The following is a 26,820-nucleotide window of genomic DNA, read 5'->3' as shown; positions in this document are numbered from 1 at the left end:
TTATCCTCACTAAGCTCTAGCGATCGTGGTGTCTCGCGCTTTTGTGGCGGTTCTATGCCAGGACAGTGAGAGTGTCAATGTCACTATGGCTGTCTGTGGTAGTTAGATATCTTGCCAGCAGCCTTGCATGACGGGTTATGATTAGAGAAAAGTTGATAGGAGTGTTGTAAAATATCTTTTGTTTTTTGTTTTTCAAAAAAGGTATAAATTGACTTAAAACTTTTATTCTAATATAATTCATATTTTGTTTACAAAACACGTTATACTTTAAAAATATGAATATTAAATTTATATCGTAATGTTTTTCGGTTTAACAATTTAATTTAATTCTAAACGTTCTGAAAACTTCAAACAAAAAAAACATCTCCATCTCAACAGCTTCTCAACCGCAACGACCACTTCCGGTAAAACAATCCGGTGAGCTATTTCAGGAGCGTCTTTAAATAATGGATCATCTATCGATTAGTTGGCACACTCGTTCGAGCTGGACGAATACGGTCCCGCAAGCACGGTACGGTTACCCGCAAGGACATCGAACCATGTGACGGAAACCGATACTGAAGCAGGCCGTACCAATCGATGCTCATTTCGCTGCACTAATTCGAACTAATCTATCCCGATGCCATTTTATCCTTCCATGCCATCCTTTTGTAAATGCATCACATAAAGGTCGAACGATGTACGGGGGAAAAAATGAAATCTTAATTTTGAATTGCACCGTACTTTCAATGCATACCCAGCCTAAGGGTAAGGGTGCGGCGGCAGAGAATGCGAATCGATTGGTATGCAGTGAGTGGAAAACAGAATGGAAAGAATAGAAAGGATTCGGTTGCACAAATCCGGAGGACAGTTGCCATACATAATATGCTGATTATCAATCAATTGAGACGAAAATAATGAAATCGTTCCACATTGATGATCGTAAATGGTTTGAAATGTGATCATAGACAAAGAGAAGAGATAGTGTGAGAGAGAGAGAGCAGAAGATATATAAAAAGAGTGAGAAAGAAACAACACAAATGCTCCTATTATCCTTTGCAGTCAGCTAAACATTTTTCGGAGTTTGGATGAAGTTTTCTAGAATTTGTTTGGAAAAAATGTATGAAAGAAGAAAAAATTGCATCCAAATATAGCAACAAAAGAAACACCCAACGGTCTATTATGAACAAAAAAAAACTTCCCCTCTCTTCCAAGCGAAACAACAAAAGGATAAAATGGTAAACTTTTCAAGAAAATGTCACATAATTCCAAATACACGATTCAACTAAATCCGAACGAAGTGAGTTGTCATGTTTTCCGTGTAGTTTGTAGTACAAACGAAAAAAAAGACACAAAATATGGAACCATATTCGGTATGGCTCCTGTGTCAAACATGGCGAATGTGGAGCACCATTAAAAATCGTTGATCAGGGGTAAGTAAATCATTGGCCGGTTCCGGGGTTCACTTACCATATGCGAACCATTCACCGGCACGGGGTAGAACCTGTGGGTAGCCACGGTGCACAAAAGGCTTATTATAATTTAATCACACACATTTACATTTGCAACCACTAGAGTCTGTAGATGTTTTGCAGCTCTTTTTCGTGTAGCTGCCATTGACCGCCTTACTGCTGGGCAGAGCGTGAAACATAGCATCGTAAGGATTGTTTGTTTCGTCGGATGTAAGACCGTTGTGGTGGTACACCGGAAACAACCTGTAATGGCGTCACGGTACACAGTTCGGTGACTGGCGATGTGAACGCGATGTTTTAAAACTGCACAATTATTCATTCCTACGACTCTGCCCAGTGTGGTTGGTGGTGGTGGTGAAAACTGTAGACGAAATAAACATCGGAAAGGTGTGTTGTCGTAGCTCATCGGAGTTTGCATGCCATTTCCATTTCCTAGCCACACTCACCGCACGGAACAGGCGACACATTCTTTAGCCAAAAGTGATACAGTTGGGTGTGTGTTAAATTGAGTGTAATGTATTGTTATGTTGATTTCTTTTTCATTTCTGGTTTGCTACCTCACAGTTGAAAAATGTGACCAATATTTATGGAACGATGTTACACAAGCAAACAGTTTAGACGAGGTGTTAATGTAGGTGGTGTCATCTCACTGGATCATTGTACATAGATTTATTATAAACGAAATCATAAACAAGTAATAAACATAACAATATTAACAACAAATCTCTATTTACTGGTTAATTATGCTATTTGTTGATTAGCAATTGATTTTCCATCGAAATTTTTGTTTTCTTTGATATTCATAATGATGTTAATAAGAACCATGCGTCTCCATTATGCATTTTTTTAAATGACCAGGCGCCTCCTTTTACGAGATTGATGAAAAAATAAGTAATTAATTTAAAAATAGTGCTCTTTCCTACGGACAATAAGAAATAAATGAATTACACGACATCAAAAGAATATATATGTGTTTTCTTGAAGACGATATACAGTACAGTGGTTGTAAATATATTGTCAAAAAATTTCGGACTTTGCTTACTTACAAGTCCTTCATTGCCAATACGGAAATCAGCGTTTTACTATGTGCGCCAAACTGATATTTATTCCTTGTCATATTTGATCGTAGAATAACCCTCAACCTTTGGATTTTATATACTCTCTTCTACTATGCGTCCTTTCTTTGGTTTTCTTCTACAAACTGACAGGTCGTTGGGACTTTATTAACAGCACTTCATAAGGTTTCAACACATTGATTCCCGTCAATAATTTGCTCTTTAAATGTACTTTGAAATATTGTAACGAGAAAAACGAAAGTTTCAACCATAAGCTTGTTCAATTTCCCGCTCAAATCGACTTGCAAGCTCGTATACATTTCACTGGTCTGCTTTTGCAATAAAAGCTTTTCCGAAAGTACTATAGTATGAAATTTAGCTGCTTTGTGGAAAATGGTAAAGCTTTCCTAGAGAAAAGCTTAAACAAAAAACATGATTTCGAAAAAGCTTCATGCAACAAAATAACCTTCATTGTTCGAACAAGTTGGCCGCATGCGCATTTCACGGAGCTTTCTGTGTCGGGTTCACGATTTGTTTGCTTCTGTGGATTGCACGCAATTGAGAGAAAGTTTCGTATATAAGGAAGCTTTTACAAGCTTTTTAATGTTAGTATTTTATAGGATTTTTTTATATAATAAAGGAATCTCAAGCTTTATGGGAAATTTTCGCATGAAACATAACCGATGTGGTGTGTTTTTAAGACGTGCAATAGCCAGCATATAGTATCCGTTACATGTCCGCTCAAGGTCATGTACACAATTTTACCTAACCACCGTCCAGACCGGGACCGTCCTTCCTATCACTCCATTCAAGACCATCTTTGACATTCGCAACCGCCAAAGGTTTGATGGCCACATATCCTTCAAACCGCTCGACAGGGCGAATGACTTACACTTTTAGTCTCTCATCCTACCTTCTTACGGGTTAGCCAAATGTTATGCTTTCCTTCAAAAGAATAATCCTGCAAAAGAATGCTTAGCTTGTTTACTTACCGAGAATGGAAACGATGAGGAAAATTCTCAGCAATGTCACTAACATGATGATATGTTTTCGTTACTGTTTGTGCGTCGTGCTTGTCGCCGACGTCGTGAAAGGCGTTATTCTTGAAGATGGAGTTTGTTTTTGTTGTTTTGTCTTTCGATGTGCAGTGCACGGTTCTCTTCTGTTACGTTTTATTTTCCCTCTGCCCGACGGAACCGATATCGCTGTTTGCTCGCGGCAATTGTCGGCGTAGGGACGAGTATGAGCAGGTCAGGTGAGTGTGAAATTAATTTCTCCCGCGCCTCGGTCTTTCGCAGCCGTCACTTGCCACTTGCGACTGGCAAACTGAAATGAAAATAAAGAGAGCCAACCAAGGGGCCAGATAAATAAAAACGCTGTTAAAATATATCATCATTTAGCACGGTAAGTATATTGCACTCGTAAACGCCGTACGAGCATTGTGGTCGAGCACATCATTGGGTTTAAGGCTGGCGGCAGATTAAAAGAGAACCTTCCCCTCAAGGGCTGTTAAGTGGAACTGGCTTGAACCGGGCGGGCGCGAGTAGCAGCCGAAGTAAAACGAATGCGATTCACTCGAAATGTCACCCTAAGCACCCACCATGTGAACATCTTTTGTACGCAAACAGCATCAGACGGCAGGTGGAGTTCTTTTCACGCCCGAGACACATTTATGATCGACCTGGGAGTTGGTGACTCGGAATGTCTCCACGGTTGCCGTTGAGTGCTGCCAGATATGAACCGTCGAGACGAATAGAGCCACAATGCAATCCTTCTCGTACGGTACCCCAGTGCACTGTGCTATGATTATAATGGGCTAAAGCATGAAGTAATATGATGCTTCCTTGACCCTTCCTAGTATGTTAACACTGTGTAGGTTTGGAAGTGGTACCGGGACTGAATCATGAAATTAACGTTACGCTAACGATGCCGCAGCTAATGGAAGCATATTAATTAGTCAAACTTTTCGTGCGAAATAGTACACTTGGTGATCGTAACACCAATAGAAGCTAACATTAAATAATTAATGCGTGGAATACCAGCAACAGGTTCAACCATTAAGGACAACTTGGCAAGGACTGGAAATAAAAAGCAAGCCTTCTTGCGTTAAGAATTTTTTTTAACATTGTTGAGATTTACATAATATGTACATATGTACATAATTTACATAATACGTTCATGGATGTTTTTATGTAAGATGTTTTATCATACGCTATTTTTTTTTAACTTTAACTAGATTTCGATAAAAAAAAAATCAAACGCTTAACTGAGTGTCAAGTTGTAAAATGCTATGTTTTAAAGTCATTATTTATTAGTGTTTTTGCAGCTGTTCGGAAGTTTCTCGGACCGAATCATTCCATTGGCTCACATTGTTCATGGCTCTATTTTGTTTGTTGTATGTATCAATAGCACAACAAATATGTAAATAAGCTCTTCATGGTATTGTGTTGGTAGAAAATTGCAGCTACGACTGTTAACTGAAACACGTTTCAAATTATTGTTAACATCAAATTCAATAATAAATTGTAGCATCCACGCTATTTTCAACCAAAGAAACAAAACGGATCAGGTTCGTGCATCAAAACGGATCACCTTCGCGCATTTAGCGAGCGCTACCAAATAGTATATAAGCAGGGCAAATTATCAGGTCAAAGACCAGAAGGTTTTGGCAAGCCAGCGAGTGAGGATCTCCGATCCCGATTTCTGTAAAATAAAAAGAAATTCAACCCCACTTCATTGGTGACCCCGACGTGATACGCCCCTTTTGGAGGATCCGCCTCCCTGGACGAAACTCGATCCAGCGAGCAACAGTTAACAAGAAACCAAAGACGGACAATAGAAATAGTTCTTATTAGAACTCACGTTACCTTCTATAAGCTCTTTTAAGAGCTACAGAATTCCTTATTGGAATTATCCTAATTGTCCGTTCTACGGTTGGTTTTCATCATCCTCTGGAGCCAGACGATTCAACGGAGCCCTACAACAGTCCTGATTACCATCACTCGCTTGCCCGCCTTCTCAGTCCGCGGCTAAGTAAAAACACGTAAATACATGTATAAATACGTGAATACATGTAAATACACGTAAATCCGCGTAAAGTCCTCGCTACCGCGTGAAAAGTTTCGTTGTACAAGTGAAGTGTCGTGTAAAGTGTGGACATTTTTACGAGTGTTGTGCAAAGTTATTCGCATAGTGTTTTTCGGTAAAACGCGCGTGTTGTGTGAAAAACTATCTCGCCATCCCAAGGCGCACCACCACACTCTCAAGATCGGCATTTTCTCCTCGTGTTGTCCATCACACACAGAGAAGTCCACGCGCAGTCCGCGCCGCCGATACTACACCGTCGTCGAATATTCGGGATTTAAGTTCTATCGATGCTAAGAACCCCGGTCAAAACCATGGCGACGAACAACGACGAAGAGCAAACCACGCAAAGCATTCCGCTACTCGATTGTTACGATGAGGCACGAGTCGTCACGCCACCGATGACGCCTCAACCAACGGCTAGAGGATCCGTCATACTTCCTCAGACTAGCCGCGAAGCGATCGGGTCCGTCAAGTTACCGCCCTTTTGGACCAGCTCGCCAAATACTTGGTTCATACAGGCGGAGGCCCAATTCGAGAACGCCGGTACGAAATTGGATCGTACAAAATATGCTCATCTGCTGACTGCGATGTCGCCGGAAATCATCGAGAAAGTGATCGACATCGTCCAAAATCCTCCAGCGCAGAATCGTTACACCTTCCTGAAGGACGCCTTGTTGCAACGCCTGTCTATCAGCGAAGAGCAGCGGATCTCCAAGCTGTTGTACAATGCCGAGATGGGAGACAGCAGCCCTTCAGATTTTCATCGACGGTTGATGCAGCTGGCCGGTTCAACGGAATTCTCAGATAAGTTGATTTTTCGTTTATGGTTAGGGCGTTTACCGAAAGCTATCGAGATTGCGATTATTTCTATGGGTAACAGTAACATAGCGGAAATATTGCCCATTGCCGATAAAATTTGGGAAGCGTCAAAGGGCGCATCGGTGAGCGCGTGTGCCTTAAAAACTAATCCAAGTGATATTTCAGTCCTTCAGACTGAAATATCGGAGCTAAAAAATCTAGTAAGAAAAATGCAAGTCTCACGAGCTTGAACTCGATCAGTTCCGCGAAAAGACAGTCGCAATCGTAGTGCCTCGCGAGAGAAAGGAAAATCTTTGTGTTGGTATCATAAGAGATATGGCAGCGAGGCGACCAAATGCGTTAAGCCTTGCAATTTTATAGCCCATAAGGCTGACAAAAAACAAATAAAGTCCACAGATGTCGAATCTGTTGGTGAATTCCCATATTCATGCCGCCTTTTCCTTCATGACGAGGTTTCGAAATTAACTTTCTTAATAGATAGTGGTGCGGATGTGTCTGTAATTCCCAATTCCGTTTTTGGTGTTTTGACTAAATCCAGTGACATCCTGGTTGCTGCAAATGGAACTCCTATTCCAACCTTTGGAGTAAAGTTCATGAAGGTATCACTTGGTTTACGGCGATCTTTTCCTCATACTTTTGTGCTTGCCGCAGTAAACCATCCGATCATTGGGGCAGATTTCCTCAAACGATATGGTCTATTGGTTGATCTGCGTAACAAACGGTTGGTGGATCCACTCACCAGTCTGTCCACAAAAGCAAGTATAGCCAAGGTCGATACTCCGTCGCCCAAATTATTTTCTGTTAATAATGTATACACGGATTTGTTGAAAGAGTTTTCATCATTGATGGATCCCCCGGATTTCAACAAGCCGATTGGGCATAGCGTTGTTCATCACATTCATACCAATGGACAACTACCTAGTTCAAAACCCAGAAGATTGGACCCAGTTAGGCATAAGGCTGCCCACGCTGAATTCCAACATATGCTGGAATTGGGCATCTGCCGGCCTTCTTCGTCGCAAGTGTCATCGCCTCTACATATGGTGGCTAAAACTGACAATGATTGGAGGCCATGTGGGGACTATCGTCAGTTGAATGCAGTTACTATTCCTAACCGATACCCAATCCCACATATCCAAAATTTTGCGATGAATCTCCATAACTGTTCAATTTTTTCCAAACTAGACATAATCAAAGCATATCATCTAATTCCCGTAGCTTCGGAAGATATATATAAAACCGCAATAACCACACCTTTTGGACTCTTTGAATTTCTAAGAATGCCTTTCGGTCTTAGAAATGCTGGACCAACCTTTCAGCGTTTTGTAAACACAATTTTCCAAGATTTAGACTATGTTTTCGTCTACATCGATGACATCTTGATCGGGAGCACTTCTCAAGAAGAACACATCATGCATGTGAGAGAGGTCCTGAAAAGATTGGCGGAAAACGATGTAAAACTCAAACATTCTAAGTGTGTGTTTGGAGTACCCCAGCTCGAATTTTTAGGGCATCATATTGACGGCAAGGGTATTACCCCAACTAAGGATAAAGTTGATGCAATCAATAATTTTCCTCAACCCAAATCCTTAAAGCAACTACAACGTTTTGTGGGTATGGTAAATTATTACCACCGGTTTATTCCACACATCGCAGAGATAATGAAACCGCTGCACAAACACATTGCCGTTCATTCCAAGTTAAGATCAAACTCTTGGGATTGGTCTCCAGAATGCGAAACAGCGTTTCAAAAGCTGAAAGCTAGTATTGCCCAAGCCACATTGCTCAGCTATCCAAATAACAATAGTAATTACAATATAACAACCGATGCTTCAAATATAGCAGTCGGAGCTGTGTTACAACAAGATAACAATGGCACTTGGGAACCACTAGCCTTTTTCTCAAAACAGCTTACAGATGCTGAACAAAAATATTCCACCTTTGATAAGGAATTACTAGCAATCTATTTGGCTATCAAACATTTTCGGTATTTCATTGAAGGGAGGGAATTTTTCATCCTAACAGATCACAAACCCCTCACTACTGCTATTCACTCTAAAGCGGATAAAACTCCCGGGCAATCCAGACAGTTGGATTTCATATCCCAATTCACCTCAGATATACGCTACATAAAAGGTGATAGCAATGTCGTAGCAGACACGTTATCACGCATCGGTGAGAATAGTGAGATTAGCTTACTGGATTATAATACTCTAATTATGAGCCAAAATACCGATCCAGAATTAGAAAATGTTTTGAAATATCAATCTAAAAATTCAAAATATAAGTTAGATAGATTGCAGGTAAATAATCAGGGGATATATTTTGAGACTTCGACTGGAGTAAATCGCCCATACATTCCGGAATCTCATAGATTTTCACTGTTCAAAGAACAACACAAAAATTCTCATCCCGGAATCCGAGCGACTAGGAAACTTATAGCTTCAAAATATTTTTGGCCTAACATGAATAAAAACATTAACGAATGGACCAAAGTTTGCAATAATTGTCAAAAAGCTAAAGTTTACAGGCACACGCGCACACCGTTGTCTCGCTTTGACCTTCCATCAGGAAGATTCGATCATATACATATCGACATAGTAGGACCGCTTCCTCTTTCCGATAATATGGCATATATATTAACCGTAATCGATAGGTATACTCGATGGCCGGAAGCATTTCCAATAGCCGATATTACCGCTGAGACAGTAGCCAAAACGTTAGTTCAAAATTATGTATCTCGATTTGGATGTCCTGTAAACATTTCTTCAGATAGAGGTAGGCAGTTTCAGTCGAAACTATTTGCTGAGCTGACTAAGCTCTTAGGTAGTCATCACATAACCACTACTGCTTATCATCCACAGTCAAATGGATTAGTAGAACGGTTTCATAGGCAATTGAAAGGGTCACTGATGGCAAATGATATCTCTGAACGCTGGACTGAAAAGTTACCACTAGTACTTTTAGGAATACGATTAACACATAAAGAAGATCTTAAATGTACTCCAGCAGAATTAGTTTACGGACAAAATTTACGTTTGCCTGCTGATTTTCTAGCGCCATCATTAACACCTACTCCCGATACAACGGATTATGTAACGCGATTGAAAAACGTTTTCAGCAAAATATCTCCCACATCACCACGTCAATCGAACACTAAGGTATACATAGATAAGAGTATCGAAACATGTAAAAAGGTATACATTAGGGTTGATAGGGTTAGAGCTGGCCTCGAACCTCCGTACGAAGGGCCATACGATGTGGTTAAGAAACTCAGGAAATATTTTGTTATCGACAAAAATGGAAAACATGAATCCGTCTCAATAGATAGGTTGAAACCCGCATACTATCTAGAAAACGTACAAAAAAATGTTCATTTTACGCTCCGCGAAATAGAGGGGGAGTAGTGTAGCATCCACGCTATTTTCAACCAAAGAAACAAAACGGATCAGGTTCGTGCATCAAAACGGATCACCTTCGCGCATTTAGCGAGCGCTACCAAATAGTATATAAGCAGGGCAAATTATCAGGTCAAAGACCAGAATGTTTTGGCAAGCCAGCGAGTGAGGATCTCCGATCCCGATTTCTGTAAAATAAAAAGAAGTTCAACCCCACTTCAAAATCATTACAATTGATGCACTTTACTAATTAAAGGTATCATTTAGATTGCAAAACTAACAAAGCACTCTATAGAGAATTAACATTTCATTTTCCCTAGATTTTTAACTTCATTTGATAATAATTCAAAGTGGACAAACGTTAGTCGTAGCAAATATCATTACCGTGTATGATTTCAGTGAATTTCGAAACTTTAAAACTAGTGCAATATAAATGTTGAATTAACGATAACTGAAAGTTGCATCCGTCTATCGGCACACACCACAATTCTTTATTTATTTATTTTTTTATTTTTTATTTTTACAAGGAGTTGAAATCTTCTTAGACACCCTAGGGGCGACATGGGATTTTTACCCATGTAAAAAATCTCCTAAGATCCTATGCTCCCTTCCACGGAATCAACTCGCGGTATTACGCGGTATTACGCGGTATTACTATTTAAGTAAGTAACACCACAATTCTGTTAACCAGTTAACTCACCACACACCGTTAACTGTTCACATCATCTCCTCGGTGGTCATAAGCGGAATGGTAGTTGGGGGTTCCTAAACTATAAACGTCACGTCGGTTGTGCTGTGGCATTGTTTGAACGTCAACGTTGTTGGAAGACAAATTTTGAACAATTTCACGGCGGGTTACTGATTTCTACTCTAGTATCCTCAAAGGGGGGCCTTTGTTTGGAGGTGCCAGTAGCTACTTTAGAACCCTTTGGGTTAACGCCGTGTCAGGACGGGAGGGGTTTATCTTTTCCGACACAATGCCCAATCAACCCATAGGTTAATCCGCCACTGGTTTACATATAGTAACGATGGAATTTACTAGTTCATTAGATAGATTTTGCTCATCGATTAATAGTTATAAACGACCAGGCGTCTCCATTTATAAAAGGAATCGAATAGCATGAAACTGGTAAATTAATTCAATTACTGACTCTTTGAATCAAACAAAATGTTTCATCAGTTAAGTTGGACTAATTATCAAACTCATTAAAGTCATTAGTTATTTATTTTAAAGTATAACGACATTTCTCTATATTTGGCAACCGCATAGGACTGAAGTGTAAGTAATATTCACAAGGAATTTACACTTTGTTTTTTCCTCATCCTGAACATGGTCGGTTCATTCAATTCATCCTATCATTCAACAAAAATAGCAAATTTGAATTATATTTCACAGACACATCCAAATGTGTAGAACTCGCCTTAAATTTCCATCATATTATTACAATAAACAAAAAAAACTCAAAGATTTCTCATCAAGAATAATATCAAATATCATATTATATTAGAGGCGGTCCGGTGGTGCATGTGATAAACGGCGCCAGTCCATACGGCCGGACCGGGTTCAAATCCCATCCGGACCGTCCCCCCGTAGCAAGGACTGACTATCCGGCTACGTGGCAAAATAAGTCTAGTAAGCCAGAAATGGCCGACGTGACCTGTAAGGTCGTTAAAAGCCAACAAGAGAGAGAATATCAAATATCAAGTAATACTAGTCGACAAGAATTTAAATGGGATCCAAATAAATAAGGAATGCAATTGAAATGTGCGAGATTTCTTACCTGCTGAAATTTTCGAGAATTTCATAAAAATTCGCTTCTATTATGAGGTAATTGAATGGGATCTCCTATTCTAAGTAAATGCCATCTTTCGTGATCAAATCTAAGGGATTTCAGGAAGGTTTCGATAGAGCATCAGTGTACTAGTGAAATAAACAGAGACTTGTTTTTCCGATGATATAATGTTTTCTTCGTCCGGATCTGAAGTCACCTTTTTTTATATAAACTTTTATTAGCATACATATTTACATACCATTAACAAACATTGTAACATTAAGGAAAAGAAACAAAGGTTTTAAACAGGCAATGTGTATGTGTACAACATACATTTACGGGTTGGACAGATACCATCACGCTTCCAGCGACACACCAAGCTACCTGGAGTATCGTTTTATGACAAATCTTTGTCCAGGAAAGTAAAGGCAATCGTGTGAATGTACTCAAAAAGGCATCCCTAAAGTTTTTCATAGGGTTTTGAGCAGACAATGGTTTATAATTTTATCATAAATATGACGGTCTAACTATTCCAAATTGTACATCGTTTCAGAGCATCCACTAGTAATTAAAAAACAGTAAGAGATAATATTTGCTTCAAATATAAGTTTAGCTCTCAAAGCAAGAATACAAGCTTCCCAATAAACTTTCATTTTCATTCTTCTTTCTACCATATTTGAATATTTGTCATTATTAAAAAATAGTAAAAATCAAATAATAATGACTAGTAAAAAACCAAAAAAAAATAAAAATAGTAAAGAACTGAACTGGGAATGAAATGAGTGAAATAATTAAAAGTTAAAGTGTCCGGAATGTATTTCTCAATTTTGCTTAGATTAACTACATTCGGTTTGTTTCCTTATTTCTGTTTAGTTACGACTTCCTGATACTTTTATAACATAGGATGCAAATATACCAGACTCAAGCAATAAATTTTACAAATCAATCGTAACATCGCGATCAAATGATAGTAGCATAGTAATATTCGATTTCCATATCATTTTCTACGCATTTTCTATTCAAACAAACTACATTATTCCCTTCCATTCTTATGCTTTCCCGTAACCATACTAACATATCAAAATGACCCGTAGCACCATTCAGATCGCAAGAAACGCATGCCGACTAATCGATACTAATCCAAGCAGCGAATCTTGTTCTACGCCAAGGAAAACAGCTCAATACGTGAAAAGGTTAAAGATGATGCAAATGTTGAATGGCGGAATTGTGCTATCACAAACCAGAAAATTCCTCCTTTACCGTGCTGATGGTTTGTGGAACACTTTCGGCTTGGGTTTTGTTGTTTTGCTCGGTCCTACGGAATGGTGGAATCGATTTGTTTAATCATGCTCTAGCACGAACGTTACCAGTTTCCGGAACGTGCTTCCACTCGGTACGGAAATCGACTAATCATCTGAAGCTGATCCAACGGCACACATTGTGTAATGTGCTAGCTTGAAACATCTGTTAATCGTATTTGAAAAGAATCAGCAACCTTACGAGAAGTAGATTTCTTTAGGTTTGTATTCGATTCTTATGTAAAATGTATAATTCAATCATTATATCCGAATTTTCCCGCTATTTTTCAAACCAAAAAACATCGTAAAACAATAGACACGTTTCAAACGAACACAGTCTTTTGAACGAACATAATTAAGGTACCATCAAGGTGTGCATGTGTCCATGTTCTTCATTTTTAAAATTAAACATAACAATATAATTTAAACGTGTGCCTTATGTCACCTGCTCCCATTTGCAACGGGTTTTGTTTCGTTTACACTTGTACAAAAATAAACACAATCCTATGTGGCAGGCTTCATAATCAGAACCGACCATGGCAGGGATGGCAGTTAATCAAAAATTCGCAATCAACCATTTCATCCGCACCGCATGCTTCCGACCGTTCCAGCGATCATTTCCTCCTTCCGGAAGGAACAACAATCGGCAAAGGGTGTGAGTTCGAGTTGACACACAAACAAACCCTTTTCAACATACCCCGGTACGCCTCATTAAGATGGTTCTCGGTCCCGTTACATGTGGCCGGTAGGTGCGATGACATCCGTTGCAGGTAGCCCTGCTCATCAATTATTTATCAAAATGCCATCGGTGTGTGGTTTTCGTCTTCGTGCTTTTGCTACTTCATATTTCTTCCCTTCAGTCAACGAGATGATGGAGGCGGTAATCCGGGGCTGGTTTGGGCTATTAATTACACACCTGCACAGTGTGACAATGGTGGGATCGACAATGTTTTGATTTTGATTTTAATAAACATTTGCGATGGAATGAACGTTGGAATGCGTGTATGAGTTTGTTATGATAATATGTTGTTTTTTTTCTCATATGAGTGTATTGAGTAGAGTTCCACTTAATTAGGTGTGATAATGAGCAATTTACTCTACGCCTATAACATTTCATTGGTAACGATTAGGGATGCTTTTGAAAGGATGTGCTTGAAATAAAAGCGGGATTGTTCTTGGAAAAATTTAAGTTCAAATACTGCTTTTTAGTCTTTGTATTTCAATTTTCGATTTATTAAACCAAACTTTTCAAATTTAATTGTCCACCATTTTGTCACAAATCGTAATGTTCAAAATCAAGAAGTTTTTAATAACAATATCTTATTGAACCCAAACCCAAAAGATTCAGCAAACTCTGTTTTTTATAAACTTCAAAGAAAGACTAATTAAAATTGAATTCTCATTGTCATTACTAATTCTAACAATTGTATTGTTTTTTTACATATATGTGTGTTTGATTTTTTTTAATATACAAACATTACGAACATTTCGAATTTTATTTTATAATTTTAAATTGTTAATCTGCATTTCCGCTTAATGTTAGATTATTCTTAAATAGATCGATTTATGTTCCAAAGTCTCCTGAATTAATTTCAATTTTCACTTAATTTTGGTTCCTCTTTTATAGCGAAATGTGTTGCAAAGCGAATTAGTAAAATCATCCCTATATAACCTTCTTTTTTGAAAAAAATTTTTGTCTTTCCTATTATCCAGTCACATTGTGCAAAAGTACCATCCAAAAGCAACAACAGACCCATTGCCTTGCACGAGATCATCGGGCACGTACGATATCGTCGATAAATTTACTACATCTCGTACGGCAGACGCAACGGCACGAGCTCACCCGTAAACGGTAGTTAATCTGCTTAAGAGGTATAAAATTTTATTTCCCCCCAAAAAACAGCTTAACCGCACAAACCTCTGCCACACCCTTCGGACCGACCGGAAGTGGAGCACAAATGTCACGCGGTTTCTGGCCGGGCCCAAGTGTCGCCTGCAAGTGCGTGTGACACCAGTTTTGAGTCTTGCTGCTGTCTGCCTCTGAAAGCAGGGGTGGGTTGGACCTACGATCCGGCCCTTTATCATCTTTGTCGCCCATTGAGGTTGAGGTGTGCAAGTTATGAAAATACATATTTAATCATGTAATTAATTTTTGTATTCATAGCTCCTGCAAATAAAGCACCTTCGCCGTATATACACTGGTACTTCGGGAATGAAACAAGCCAGGATCGGCATTGGCATTGGGTTGTGTAGATTTGTTACTACTACTGTAAAGGTTAAGAACCATTGTTTTGCGCACGTGAGGTAAGATTGGATGAAGCTCTCAGCTAGGTGTGTGTACCTTCCCAGATTTGCCGGTCAGTTGAACAATGCAACGTCCGGAGGGTAAAACCAAACAAGAAAAATACCTTTCTCGAGCAAATCATCCTGTAGTTCAACAGTGCGTTGACGTCTTCACGGGCGTACTGCGTGGTGTAAATCCTGCTGAAATATTCAAAACAGTTTTATAACAAATAAATCCCCCCTTTTTATAACCGCGGTGCTCATAAATCTAAATAATTGATGCTCTCTTCAGCACACGCTCTACACTCAGCTAGCGAACGTTCTTTGCTGTGTCCACCGTTGCCGCTCGTTTGGCACACCTTTCCAGCCGTTCGGATTCTGGCAGGATTCGTGGCCGGAAAATGATAAAAAGTAGCACCGCCAGCAACCGAATCGTCTAGCGCGCGGGTTTCTACGCTGTTGTTGACACTCATTGCCCACAATAGACCCCGTTGCGCTCATTGTCACTGTAACGCACCGGACGGACCTTCGAATGGATGATGTTGGCGACCGGTTCCGGTCCGACCGGTTCGGGTTCACTATTTTCTTCACCGTGTTCGTTTTTTGTATGTAATTTTATTTTACTTTTTTAACGGTAAGCGATGAATGCGAGTCCATTTTTTTTTCGTTGCGCTTCCATTTAACGATCCAAAAACCCCGAACTCCATTGTTTGGGCTGCTGACCGCAAAGAAACAACAAAATGAGCAACCGCCGGGTTATGGACGCCAAACGAGATCACGCAAAAGGGGTTTTGCACGTATTTTTTTTCCTTATTTTTTTATATCGTCCTCAGTAGAAACCGTAGCTGGAATTTGAAAGGAAATAAAAAAAAAAAACCCCAACCCATGATGACAGGGTCAGGTGAATGTGCACGATCGGAAAAGGTAACCGGTACCCATTCCCATCAAAGGAATGGGCTTAATGTTTCACATTCCACGGGTTTTGAAGTGGTGCAGCACTGCGTGCTATGCAATGCCCCTTTGAGCTTAGTGTGTCAGGAACACTGGTGATGCTTTACACGCAACAGAGAGTTGGAACAATGAACAGTGCTTCCATTTTATATAGTGAACCTATTGTTATTGATATCTTTTAATTGGAGAAAACAAAAACTGTTTCAACAAATGATCAAACGATGTGGGAAATTGTTTTGGTGTCATAAAATTTTACACTGAGTCGAAATATAACAACACACATCGGAAAAAATCACTGAGTATTTTAAATAAAAGAGCCAAAGCTAATTGTTGTAGCAATTTTTATTTTTTTAAACGAGATATAATTACAGAATAGATTCGAGAATTTTCAAAATATATTGCTTAAACATCTAGAATGAAATCTTTGAAAAAAACTTAAATAAAAATTTTTTAGATTATTATTTCAAACTAGCTAAAGTGGATTTCATTATGAAAAAAAAATAATGATAACAAAGTATTATGTAAGAGACCACAGAAGCGCCTTGGTGCTGCATGTGATAAACAGCGCCAGTTCCACAAGACAAGACCGGCTATCAAATCTCATCCAGATCGTCCACACGTAGCAATGGCAGACTATTCGGCTATGTGGTAAAAATAAGTTTATTAAGCCAGAAATGGCCAGCAGGACTTGTAAGGTCGTTAAGCCAAGACGAACAAGTAAGGGCATAACATGGAAATAAATGCTACCGATTCTTTTTGTGCTGGCAACCGCTGGTGATATCAGTTAAATCACATTTATTAGTATAAACAACATTATTATATACATAAAAGATGCAATCATTTTCATCTCTTCGTAACGGAAATCTTGTTTCGTTAAAGTAATTTAATTGGAAAAAATGACAAATACTGATTGATGCAACTACATGATCTGAATTATTCCCATCTTCATCAGGAATTATCTGATTAAATCAATACTCTGAGTTATTTAAAAAAATAGAAGGTTATTAAAACGTTAACTGAAGACAGCATTATGGCCCAATCGGTTGTGTGTGCGTGATCAGAGGATGCCTGGGTCCAAAACCTTTAAACACCGGGAAGTAGTTACGGGACTTACTGCCAGCGTTACGTTTTGTTACGAACAGAGTGGAGGCGGGATCAAATTTGTGTTACGTTACATAATATAAGCTACTTTTTAAATTCTGAATGCGCGAAATATTTCAGCTATAGAACTCATGATCGATAGCGTAAGTAGGTACGATGGTAAGTAAAGTGAAAGTGATAAAGTTATCCTCCTGGAAAAAACCAAAAAAAAATCTTCGACACCGAGAGAACATCCACATATTAGGTACCAACAAGGCAAGGCACTACGCACAAAAGGATAGAACATTTTCTAAACCACACAACACGTCCACCCCAGGCTTATGTAGACTCAGTGGAGCGTTAGAGTAAGAACTTCAGAGAATACGTTGAACGGAACGGCCATGGTTTGTATATTTGGAGATGTAAATAAACATTTTATAAATGTGTATTTCAAAAATTATTTTAGATACATACCAATATAGCAAAATTGCTGTGTAATGTTCATAATATAACTCTGATACGATTGATTAACAAAACGGAAGATCAAAAGTATCGAGCAGGCCCTTTAACTAGACAAAACCTGCTAAAGTCCTTTTTTGTTTTTGGCGGGACGTTAGCCAAACTATTTCATAAGTAATACAAGGCGAATGCCTCTAGCGTTACGTTTTGTTACGAGAGAGGGATTGAAATATTCACAGGTTTTGCGTTACTCTCTCTCTTTCTCTCTCTCTCTCTCTCTCTCTCTCTTTCTCTCTTCTTGGCTTTAACGACCTTACAGGTCACGCCGGCCATTTCTGGCTTACTAGACTTATTTTACCACGTAGCCGTATAGTCAGTCCTTGCTACGGGGGAACAATCCGGATGGGATTTGAATCCGGTCCTGCCGTGTGGACTGGTGCCGTTTATCACATACACCACCGAGTCGTCTTTGTGTTACGTTATTATTAAATCATCCTTTTTGTAAACAAAAACAAAATATCAGATATGTTAGTTAAAGTACTGCCAATTTTTTCATTGTTTCGAAAGTCCAAACAACAACAATCAACAGCCATACATCAGCGCAGAAAATCGTTGCATGTGTACGATTGAATTTGAAAACGATACGCCTCATTAAGCGTGCCCCATTTGCTGGTTGTTTGACAAACTTTTCTAACTGCCATCGGTCGTTAAGATTTTACGACCTTCGGACTCGTAGGCTCTACTTCATTACATTTCATTAAACGTTCCGAAACGGACCATTTCCGGTGAGCTGCCTGTTTCTAATGTGCTTTTTGTTTTTATTCTCTTCTTTATGTTCCCCCACACAGCCATGGACGGCACGGACCCATCCATGTTCTACCCTTGCATATGGCCTCGAATGATTAGTTAAAAACGTAGTTTCCTGCATCACTCTTTACCACCTTTTGCACGTGGCAAGCAGAAATGGCGTTGTCGAACGACTCGCGATCTCGATCAAATCGGTCTCCAATGACGCAATGCAACCCAACGGGTCCAGGATTGTTTGCGCGGAACATTTACTTTACGCAGTCCCGGGGGAGGATGTCGACTCCAATCAGCAAAAGCAAACAAATATAGAAGTAATCGATAAATATTGTTACGTTTTTTCCACCCGTCCCGTCCTTTACTCGTACGCCAGGATGCGAAATTCCGAACGAAAATGTTCTCGTTCGAATGATCCTGCAGTTTTATTTCCCGATGCTCCGTAAGACGTTGCTGCCATAACTCGTTCCTTCCGGTTCCTGCGCGCAAGCAAATGAAAGGTGAATCGTAACAATTTTAATGAAACGTAAATAAGCCACTCAATAAGTGAGCCAAATCGGTGGACGACGTCGATTGCTTGTTAATGCTGCCGCCAGGAAAGAACCGCTAGCACAGGTCAGTCTACCAATATTACCTCAACCAGGGCGCCCTCGGTGTGTCCTTGTCAGGTGCTTGAAGCGACATCGGCAAAGCAAACAACCAATGACGAATAGAGACGTCAAATTGAATATAAAAATGTTAATTCGTCTCGACGGTGCCGGCGGGCCAGGCAAAACACGGGTTTTGGTACAGTGCCTGGCGAAGGCAGAAAGTCGTTTGCTTTTCCTTCTTGCCTGGTGGGTACGCTTACACTCGAGGCACTAAATCAACGGGTGGCGACGATGATCAATCAAATAATAAATTTTCTTCCCACCTTGCTGTAACGTTTCGTAACCGCGTTTTGTTGCCGGAAGTGCGACCAGCTTTAAGCACATCGTGCCTCGCCCCATTTAATGTTATCAGCAGCATCGAATGAGGTAAAGGGACGATTCAGGTCATGAAGGCCGTAGGTAAACATTATTTTTCAAATACTTTAAAAACAGCTAAGACTTCTCATTTAATCAAATCAATCTACCGGCATGACTTATCTCTTTGTATATTCTAAAGGAATATTGTTTGATCGGTGAATGTTTGTAATAGAAATGCATCGCGATTTAAAATTTTCTACTGCTTTGAAATTAGAATTTTATTAAATACTCCGAATATCAATTACAGTAATTATTCATGTAAATTGAGAAGGGAAATTGGCGATAGTTTGTGCGTTTGTACCAACCGATGTAACTCATTTATTATAGTAATTTATTTATAGTTCTTCCGCCATAATTACTACAAATTATTGTAAATTTGTTCGCGTTTATACCATCTACTTGAAGCGTTGTCTATTATCCCTTTTATCAAAAGAAATATTTCCTCACAGAAAAATATCTCGCTTGTTTTATTTAATGTTGTTATTGGTAACTTAGGATAACAGTTTGTGTTTACTTTAGACGGTGAGGAATCTTTTTTTTTTTCAAAAAATAAATGTATCTAAAACATTATGTTCGTGTATTTCTTATTTACTTGTACAAAGTTATTTGGCAAATAAGGTCTACATAACGCTACTAAGGAAGTTTTCTTTAAACGTGTGTTATCTTAACAGCTCAAAACGGGTTGGAAAGCATCGACAGAACATTCAATGAACGAATGTAATAAATTAATTTAATAAATATTAAATATTTTATAAGCTGGTTTATTGAGTTATTGTCATTTCGTTGTTGTTTAATGACAGGAAATTGGCGAAGAAAGCTATGAAACAAAGATTATGATTATGAACAATGTTAAATCGTTCCTCATGCGTATTTCTGGAGTGAAAGATCAGCCGATCGTGAAAGAACGGCATTACTTAATGTATCGTCATCATATCGTAATCATAGTTTTCTTTGCCTAAACGTATGTTTTTAATAGTGACTCCAACGTGAAGATTATTATTAACAAAAACATAATTTGTGAGACACGAAGTACACAAATCAGTGCTTAGGAAAAATATAATGGATGATTTCAGAGAACTAGATGTTCATTTCTTCACGCTATGACGTCAAAGACTAAGAAGTTCTAAGGGTGTTAAGGATAGTCTCAATTATTAAGTATAAATCAAAAAGTATAAATTTTGTCAGCCCAAGAGCCTTTCCTAAAATTGCTGTTACTCTGTAAATTACTGAAATTCGTGGAAATATTAAGTCCTGAGCTGGCCTGACAAAAAGATGACCTTTCTACTGTTGATAAACAGATATTTCATCTTAATACGGCCTGGTCGTTCTAACAGAGCAAAAAAAAGGTATTTCAAATTAATTCTTTTGTGGTACTTATGAAAATAAAATATTCTTCAAATCGAATCCATATAGCTATCATCATGACTAGCATTTTTTCCCATTTACTAAATGCTGATTTTAATTTTCAAAATCCTCATCCACCTGATTCCTAGTAATGAATCAAAAGTATCTGGACTATCTTGTTCCACAAAACATCAAATTCAATCACGTCATTGCTTTTTCCTTTAAATCATAACATTCAGTACAGGCGGATAAAGATTAAAATGCTATCCTGGATAAGGATTCCCATGTTTCGATGAAATTTGGGGTATGCCATTGAACCGATAATAATAAAAAAATAAAAATATGGTTCTAACAGCAAATGTTGATTGATTGGTTTACCACTAGACGGTGGCTGTGAGGCAATCCGGTTTTATAATGTACCGGCAGTTGACGATTATTTTGCTTTATTGTGAGTATAAAATACAGATTTTCTCAAAACAAATTCTAACTTTTTTTTTGGTTTTGTTTTTGAAAACTTCTACTACCACACTGTGGACGCGATTCGTCATGGGTTTCTGCCACCATTACCGTTTTTGTTGTTGTTTGGTTCTGTCAGTCTTCATTTTCAAACACATTAACTTGCACCAACGCTGTGAGGGACGTGACTGGGGAAAAGAAAATGGAATGGATCGAAAGTGAGGCAAAAGCTGCCATTTCCTTGGGCACACTTCGGCTTTCACTGGCGTTCCATTGGAGACACTTTTAAGGTGACTTTTGGATTAGCTGGTCTTTCGTTTTGGATTTTTACTTCCCACGTTCGTTTGGCCTACAGGCAAAACGGTAAAAACAAACCAGCAAACAAAAAAGTCTTGTCATGAACAGTTTTTGTTCACCTTTTTTTTGGTATTCTTTCGAAGAATTCTTTGATATCTCAGATGGTAACAAGGATGCCACAAAAAAAAACACACACACACACACAACGAAAACTGAAAGAAAGCCGGAACCCTCCGCTATACTCCCGAAAAAGTCACCGGTAATGAGATTAAGGTAGTTTTGCTCTTCCGAAAGTGTGGCTTCTATTTTCACCCGGCGTCGAGCGCCATTCGCTTATTTACAAACCTCGGTCATGGTCTCAAAATTCTCGGACCATAGTGTGGGGTTTTATTAGATTTTTCGTTCCTTGGTCGGTTGCTTCCATTGCCACCATTACCATCCCAACCAAATTATGTCCCGGAAGTGAAGAAATTTAAGTCAATTTATAACTTCAATTTTGTGGCTATGGGATAAAAAAGAGGGCCTGAAAGAGCACGTGCACTTGCCTGCAAAATAAGATGCCCTTTACAGCAAGCGTCATTTTATTAACTCACTTATGGTTGCCAAAAAATATGTTTTATTATTATTTGGTACAAAAAAGCATTATTGAGTGGGTCTAAAATAACACGCACGAATCGCTGAGGCTGATGATTTTTCATATAACATACTGCTGGATGTCTTTATATTTTTCAAACAATTTATTTACCTTATTTAAAACTTAGTTGCTGAAGAAAAGACATTTATTTCGGAGATAAAATGTTCAATGTCATGACCTTTTACGCTGCATTCGTCTTGCTGTAAATCTGATATTTCTTGCCCACGCACAGTGATTGATGACTGGTTGGGCTCTTCTAACGTGTATTCCCGCCAATGGTCCACCTTTAGTCTCGGGCAAGGTCACTTAACAACAAAACAGACGGGATTCACTTAACAAATTTATAAGATCAAAAGTGAATCGCATTAAGCATCGCTCCAGCGAAGCGAACCTAGCCCCAAGCCTCTGTTCCGTGAAGATCGAGCATCAAATCTTGTATCTTCTAGCTTCAACGCGCTTCCTTGCCGTACCACCAAAAGATACGGAAGAGCGATGAATTTAATCAGGAAATGGGAAATTAGCTGCTAGCTTTTATTTGCCCAGGTTACGGTTAAGGCCTTTCGATTTCCTTTGGCTAGGTGCCGAGTTCATTTATTCCGAGATACCAGCGCACGGTCGGGTTTGCCCCTGGTTTTGCATGCCAATATGGCAGCCCGTTTATGAGTTCTGCTTGTTTTCAGATTTTTCCTGCGGTCGACCCATCTGTCGTGTCGTGGGAAAGATGTTTGGGAGTTGAATGCTTTTAATTAGCAAACACAACAGAGCGGCATGCTAGCATCATCTGACCATGCTGCTCCGAGTCGGTCATACTGTTTGATAAAATTGATTGGGCCAGCCCAAAGAAATGGAATATCTCGTTTAATTGCCACCGTATCAGTCGCTGTATCAGATTTGCCGACCGGCTAACTGGCAAACGGTGCTCCCTTTTGGGGGGGGGGGGGGGGGGGAACTCGTGCTATTTGAGCTGTTTAATTAGTTCACGCAATTGGATACGCAAATCTGACAGGAAATGGTCCAATAAAATTCCCATATTTAGTGCCTAAGCACATCATCAGCTAATCCGATGGTGGATATCTCTTGGGGTGTTGGATATCTCTTGGGGGATATTTCTTGTACCTCGGTGCACACATTATCCATTTTATTTGTAGCCTCTTGCGTAAATGAAAAGACATTTGAAAATAAAAATAAAAGATAACTTTTGCCAAGATTTCTCCATCCACTAATAGATTTAGTGTACTTCAATGTCCCGGGGAGTGCATACAGTGTCCCGGATTTGACAATTTCTACTTCCTACGCTGGAATTTTTCGCTCTCTGCATTCAAAAATATCATGTTAAAAAGCCGTGAAATTGGTGAACGACAAAAAAACTTTAGATCTTCTTCCCGTCCATCCAGGTAGTAAGGGCGCGCTACAGAGTTCGATCAATTTGAAGTACCGTAGCACAGCCTACAGCAGCTCTCTGTGGTTTCAGCTATGGACCAAAACGATAGCTATCCACCTGGCTTCAAGCTAGTGCTCGTAACCCATATGGCACCAAGCAGCAATTTTTCAAGCGTACTCGAACCCATCAGCGCCCGTTACGCTTACATCAATCCATCCCGGAGGATGGTATGCGTCGGTCGTATGACCTCGAGCCCATGAGGGAACATGTAGCACATTTTCCCAAGTTTCCCACTCGCATACGGGTAAACAGCACCATTCTACTGGCCCTGTTTTTTGCCCACGCCTTCAGCCGGAAATGTAATCATCACGTTCGATCGATCGACTTTGCTCGGGCATGGAAACGTAGCCTTCAACTCTCAGTTTTTCGGGCACCATCAGCTTCATTAATGTTTAAAGCGGTGAACAACTATTTGACAGCCATCAATTGGCTGCATCGATTGGCCGGTAGCGCGGGGAAAGGTTTTACAAAAGCAAAAAGAAGGTGGCTGGAAGCGGAAATTTGATAGTAAAAGGTTCGTTAGAGATGAAAGCACATTACTTACGGTTCGGATGGTTTTTGTGTCCTGCTTGCCCTGATACCGTTAGTTCACAGGCACCGGCAAAAGGAAAACAATGGCACCGATTGGTTTGCCACCAGAACAGACGGCACACGGAGTTTATGCCGTGCGTGGGATTCGGAATACAGGTTTCGCTTCATAGCAATTCCCGAGATCGATCGATTATTAATCGATCGCAAACAAACTCTCAAATAGGTTGGCCCAATTCAAGCGTCTCATTTCATGAGTGGAATCGAATTTACATTCTCACCCACCAGCCGGTCTAGTAGGAAAACGTACACTGGGACCGATCTCCTGCATCCGGTGTCGGTACGTTTTTGATAAAGCTTCACAACCATCCTTCGCACTACTTTTGCCAGCGAAAGCGAAGATGTTAATCAGCCTATCGTTAAAAGGGTGCCCAACGAACTAGTATCATATCCACTTCGTTGAAGTACCGTGTAGTTTCAGTTGATGATTGTAGTAATTAACGTGGGTTTTAGTGCTTGGTGCCATCAAAGAGCAGATAAAACCATACTGTCATCTTTCTCTTGGATGTTTTTAACACCAATGCTCCATTAAAATTCAGGTACCATAGAAAATAATTAAAATTAATGGTACCAATTACATTATTCCTTAAAAGGTTATAATCAAATAGGTTATCAAAGAGATGAATGAGTTGTGGATGAATACACTACAGCTCGGTTTGATTATTTCAGACTTATAAAGATAAGCTTAAAGTGTATTATCTAAACATGATATGTATTTATTTACTCTGTACATCTCAGATTGATGAGGTTTACTTTGTAACAACTTTGTAAGTGCAACAAATTAATTAAATTTGCTTCTTAGTAGAATGATGCCTAGTTTAATTTAAGAATAACGTCACTATCTTTGAACCATCGTGTCTTTTTGTTGTTGTTATACAGATACAGACCATAACATCACTCTATGTCCATATTTTATTTCCTATATAATAAAAAGAAGAGACCACAAAATAATAAAAAAAAACACTTTTTCATCATTTTCGCATATTTCTAAAGAAATTTTTACATAATTTTCATCTGGTTGAAATTTACTCCACGTAACGTAATTATACAGAGCGAAAGGGAAAATTTCCATCCCTCATCACAATAGATTCATGTTTATTTTGCATTTCGTTTTTGAACGTTCGCGACACATTTGAAGTCATTAACATCGCCTGTAAGCCAATTTCACCTTACGTTTGTTAGATTCCTGTTACATCTTAAGGGTATTAAATTACTCATGTATATTCATATTTGGAAAAGGTTATTTACGCAGCGTTATGACAAAAAATTGCACCCAAATTGTACGATTAAAAATATGAAAATTCTGAAAAAACCAATAGTCAGGACTCGGTTAAATTTTTCGTAGGTATCATCGGACAATTCAAACAAATAAATATAATATATTTTCTTGTTTTGTCAGGTGTTTCTGGTGATTACAAATAATTATCTTATCACTTAAAAAACTATTTTTATTTAGGTAGCATTAGATTTTGTTAGATTTAACTTGTTAAAAAATATGTATAACTATGCTTGAAAATATTGAAAACCTGTTGTTGTGTACCATTTTTACTTTTGCATTTTTTGATGAAATCTTTCATTCTTCTTCTTTTATTCTCAAATATTGTAGGTGTCAAACTAGAGACTTATGTTTTGTGTTATATTTATCAATTTTACTGGTCTTTTACTAAGAGAATCTGACACAAATATAATCAAATTCAAGATTTGAAAAACAGACTCCATTAAATCACTTGGGCTAAGAGTTTAAAAAACATCAAACACCCTTTCGTTGTTTAACTTTTTTCCTTACCTACATGAAGCTGTGTCTCCCTAAGTTCCGTCGTCATTTGCTACCTTCACGCACCGCATTCCAAACGAAACCCATACGTGCTTGTCCTTATTTCCCAACCACGGACACCGTTGAATTGACAGGCCACCCGCTACGTGGTTGGTTGCAGCATGAGCAAAATAATGTCGTAATTATCCTTAATTTTTAATCACGATATTACCGTGTCGGACGACAAAAACATGGCTGAAACAGTTATGGGGCCAACCCGGTCGCTGTCGCTGCTGATTCTGCCGATACCCTCACCTTACCAGCAGTTTGCACAAAACCGCTCTCTGATCGACGAACCGGGAATAATTGATCCGTGCTAAAATATTCATCTGTTTGCAGCCCGAGCACGGACGGCTATGCTCACCTGCACGACCATTAGCCTAACCACTCTGCACTCAATTTTCTTCACGCTGCAGAACGATTTTCCCTTCCCGGCACGAAGCTCGTGACCGCATCGCCACACGTGTGAAGGTCGATGTTTTTCACCTGTCACAGCAAACTATGAATTAACGAACTCACAGGCCATAAAGCGAACAAAAGCGTTACAAACGTAACGCACTACAAGAGGGTACCCCCGGCAGTTAATGGACAAATGAGTCAGCTGGAATCGCCCAGCGGATTTTCAGTTCCAAGCGTTCCAGCGTCAAATCGAATGCTTTCTCCATAAATTATGTTAATTAAATAAATGTGACACACATTTTCTCTCCGTCACATTTGTCTCACGAATTGTTAACGATTTTTACCGGGCCCTGTCACAAAAGGTGTTGTTGATGAATGTCATCCGTC

At 39.2% G+C, this 26,820-nt stretch overlaps 1 protein-coding gene across 1 annotated transcript in view; it reads right to left on the bottom strand.

The window, feature by feature from the left end:
- The window catches only part of LOC125761657 (uncharacterized), a 173,576-nt gene that overhangs the window by 129,618 nt on the left and 17,138 nt on the right, over window positions 1-26,820 (bottom strand). Inside the window, exon 2 of the mRNA XM_049422990.1 lies at window positions 3,499-3,832. Within this exon, the coding sequence (XP_049278947.1) occupies window positions 3,499-3,544 (46 nt within the window). The 5' untranslated portion in view covers window positions 3,545-3,832. The remainder of the gene's footprint in view (window positions 1-3,498; window positions 3,833-26,820) is intronic.

Source organism: Anopheles funestus, chromosome 2RL (assembly GCF_943734845.2).
Source record: "Anopheles funestus chromosome 2RL, idAnoFuneDA-416_04, whole genome shotgun sequence".
NCBI lineage: Eukaryota > Metazoa > Arthropoda > Insecta > Diptera > Culicidae > Anopheles > Anopheles funestus.
The sequence above is the reverse complement of the archived record's forward strand: the minus strand, read 5'-3'. Positions and strand labels throughout refer to the sequence as shown.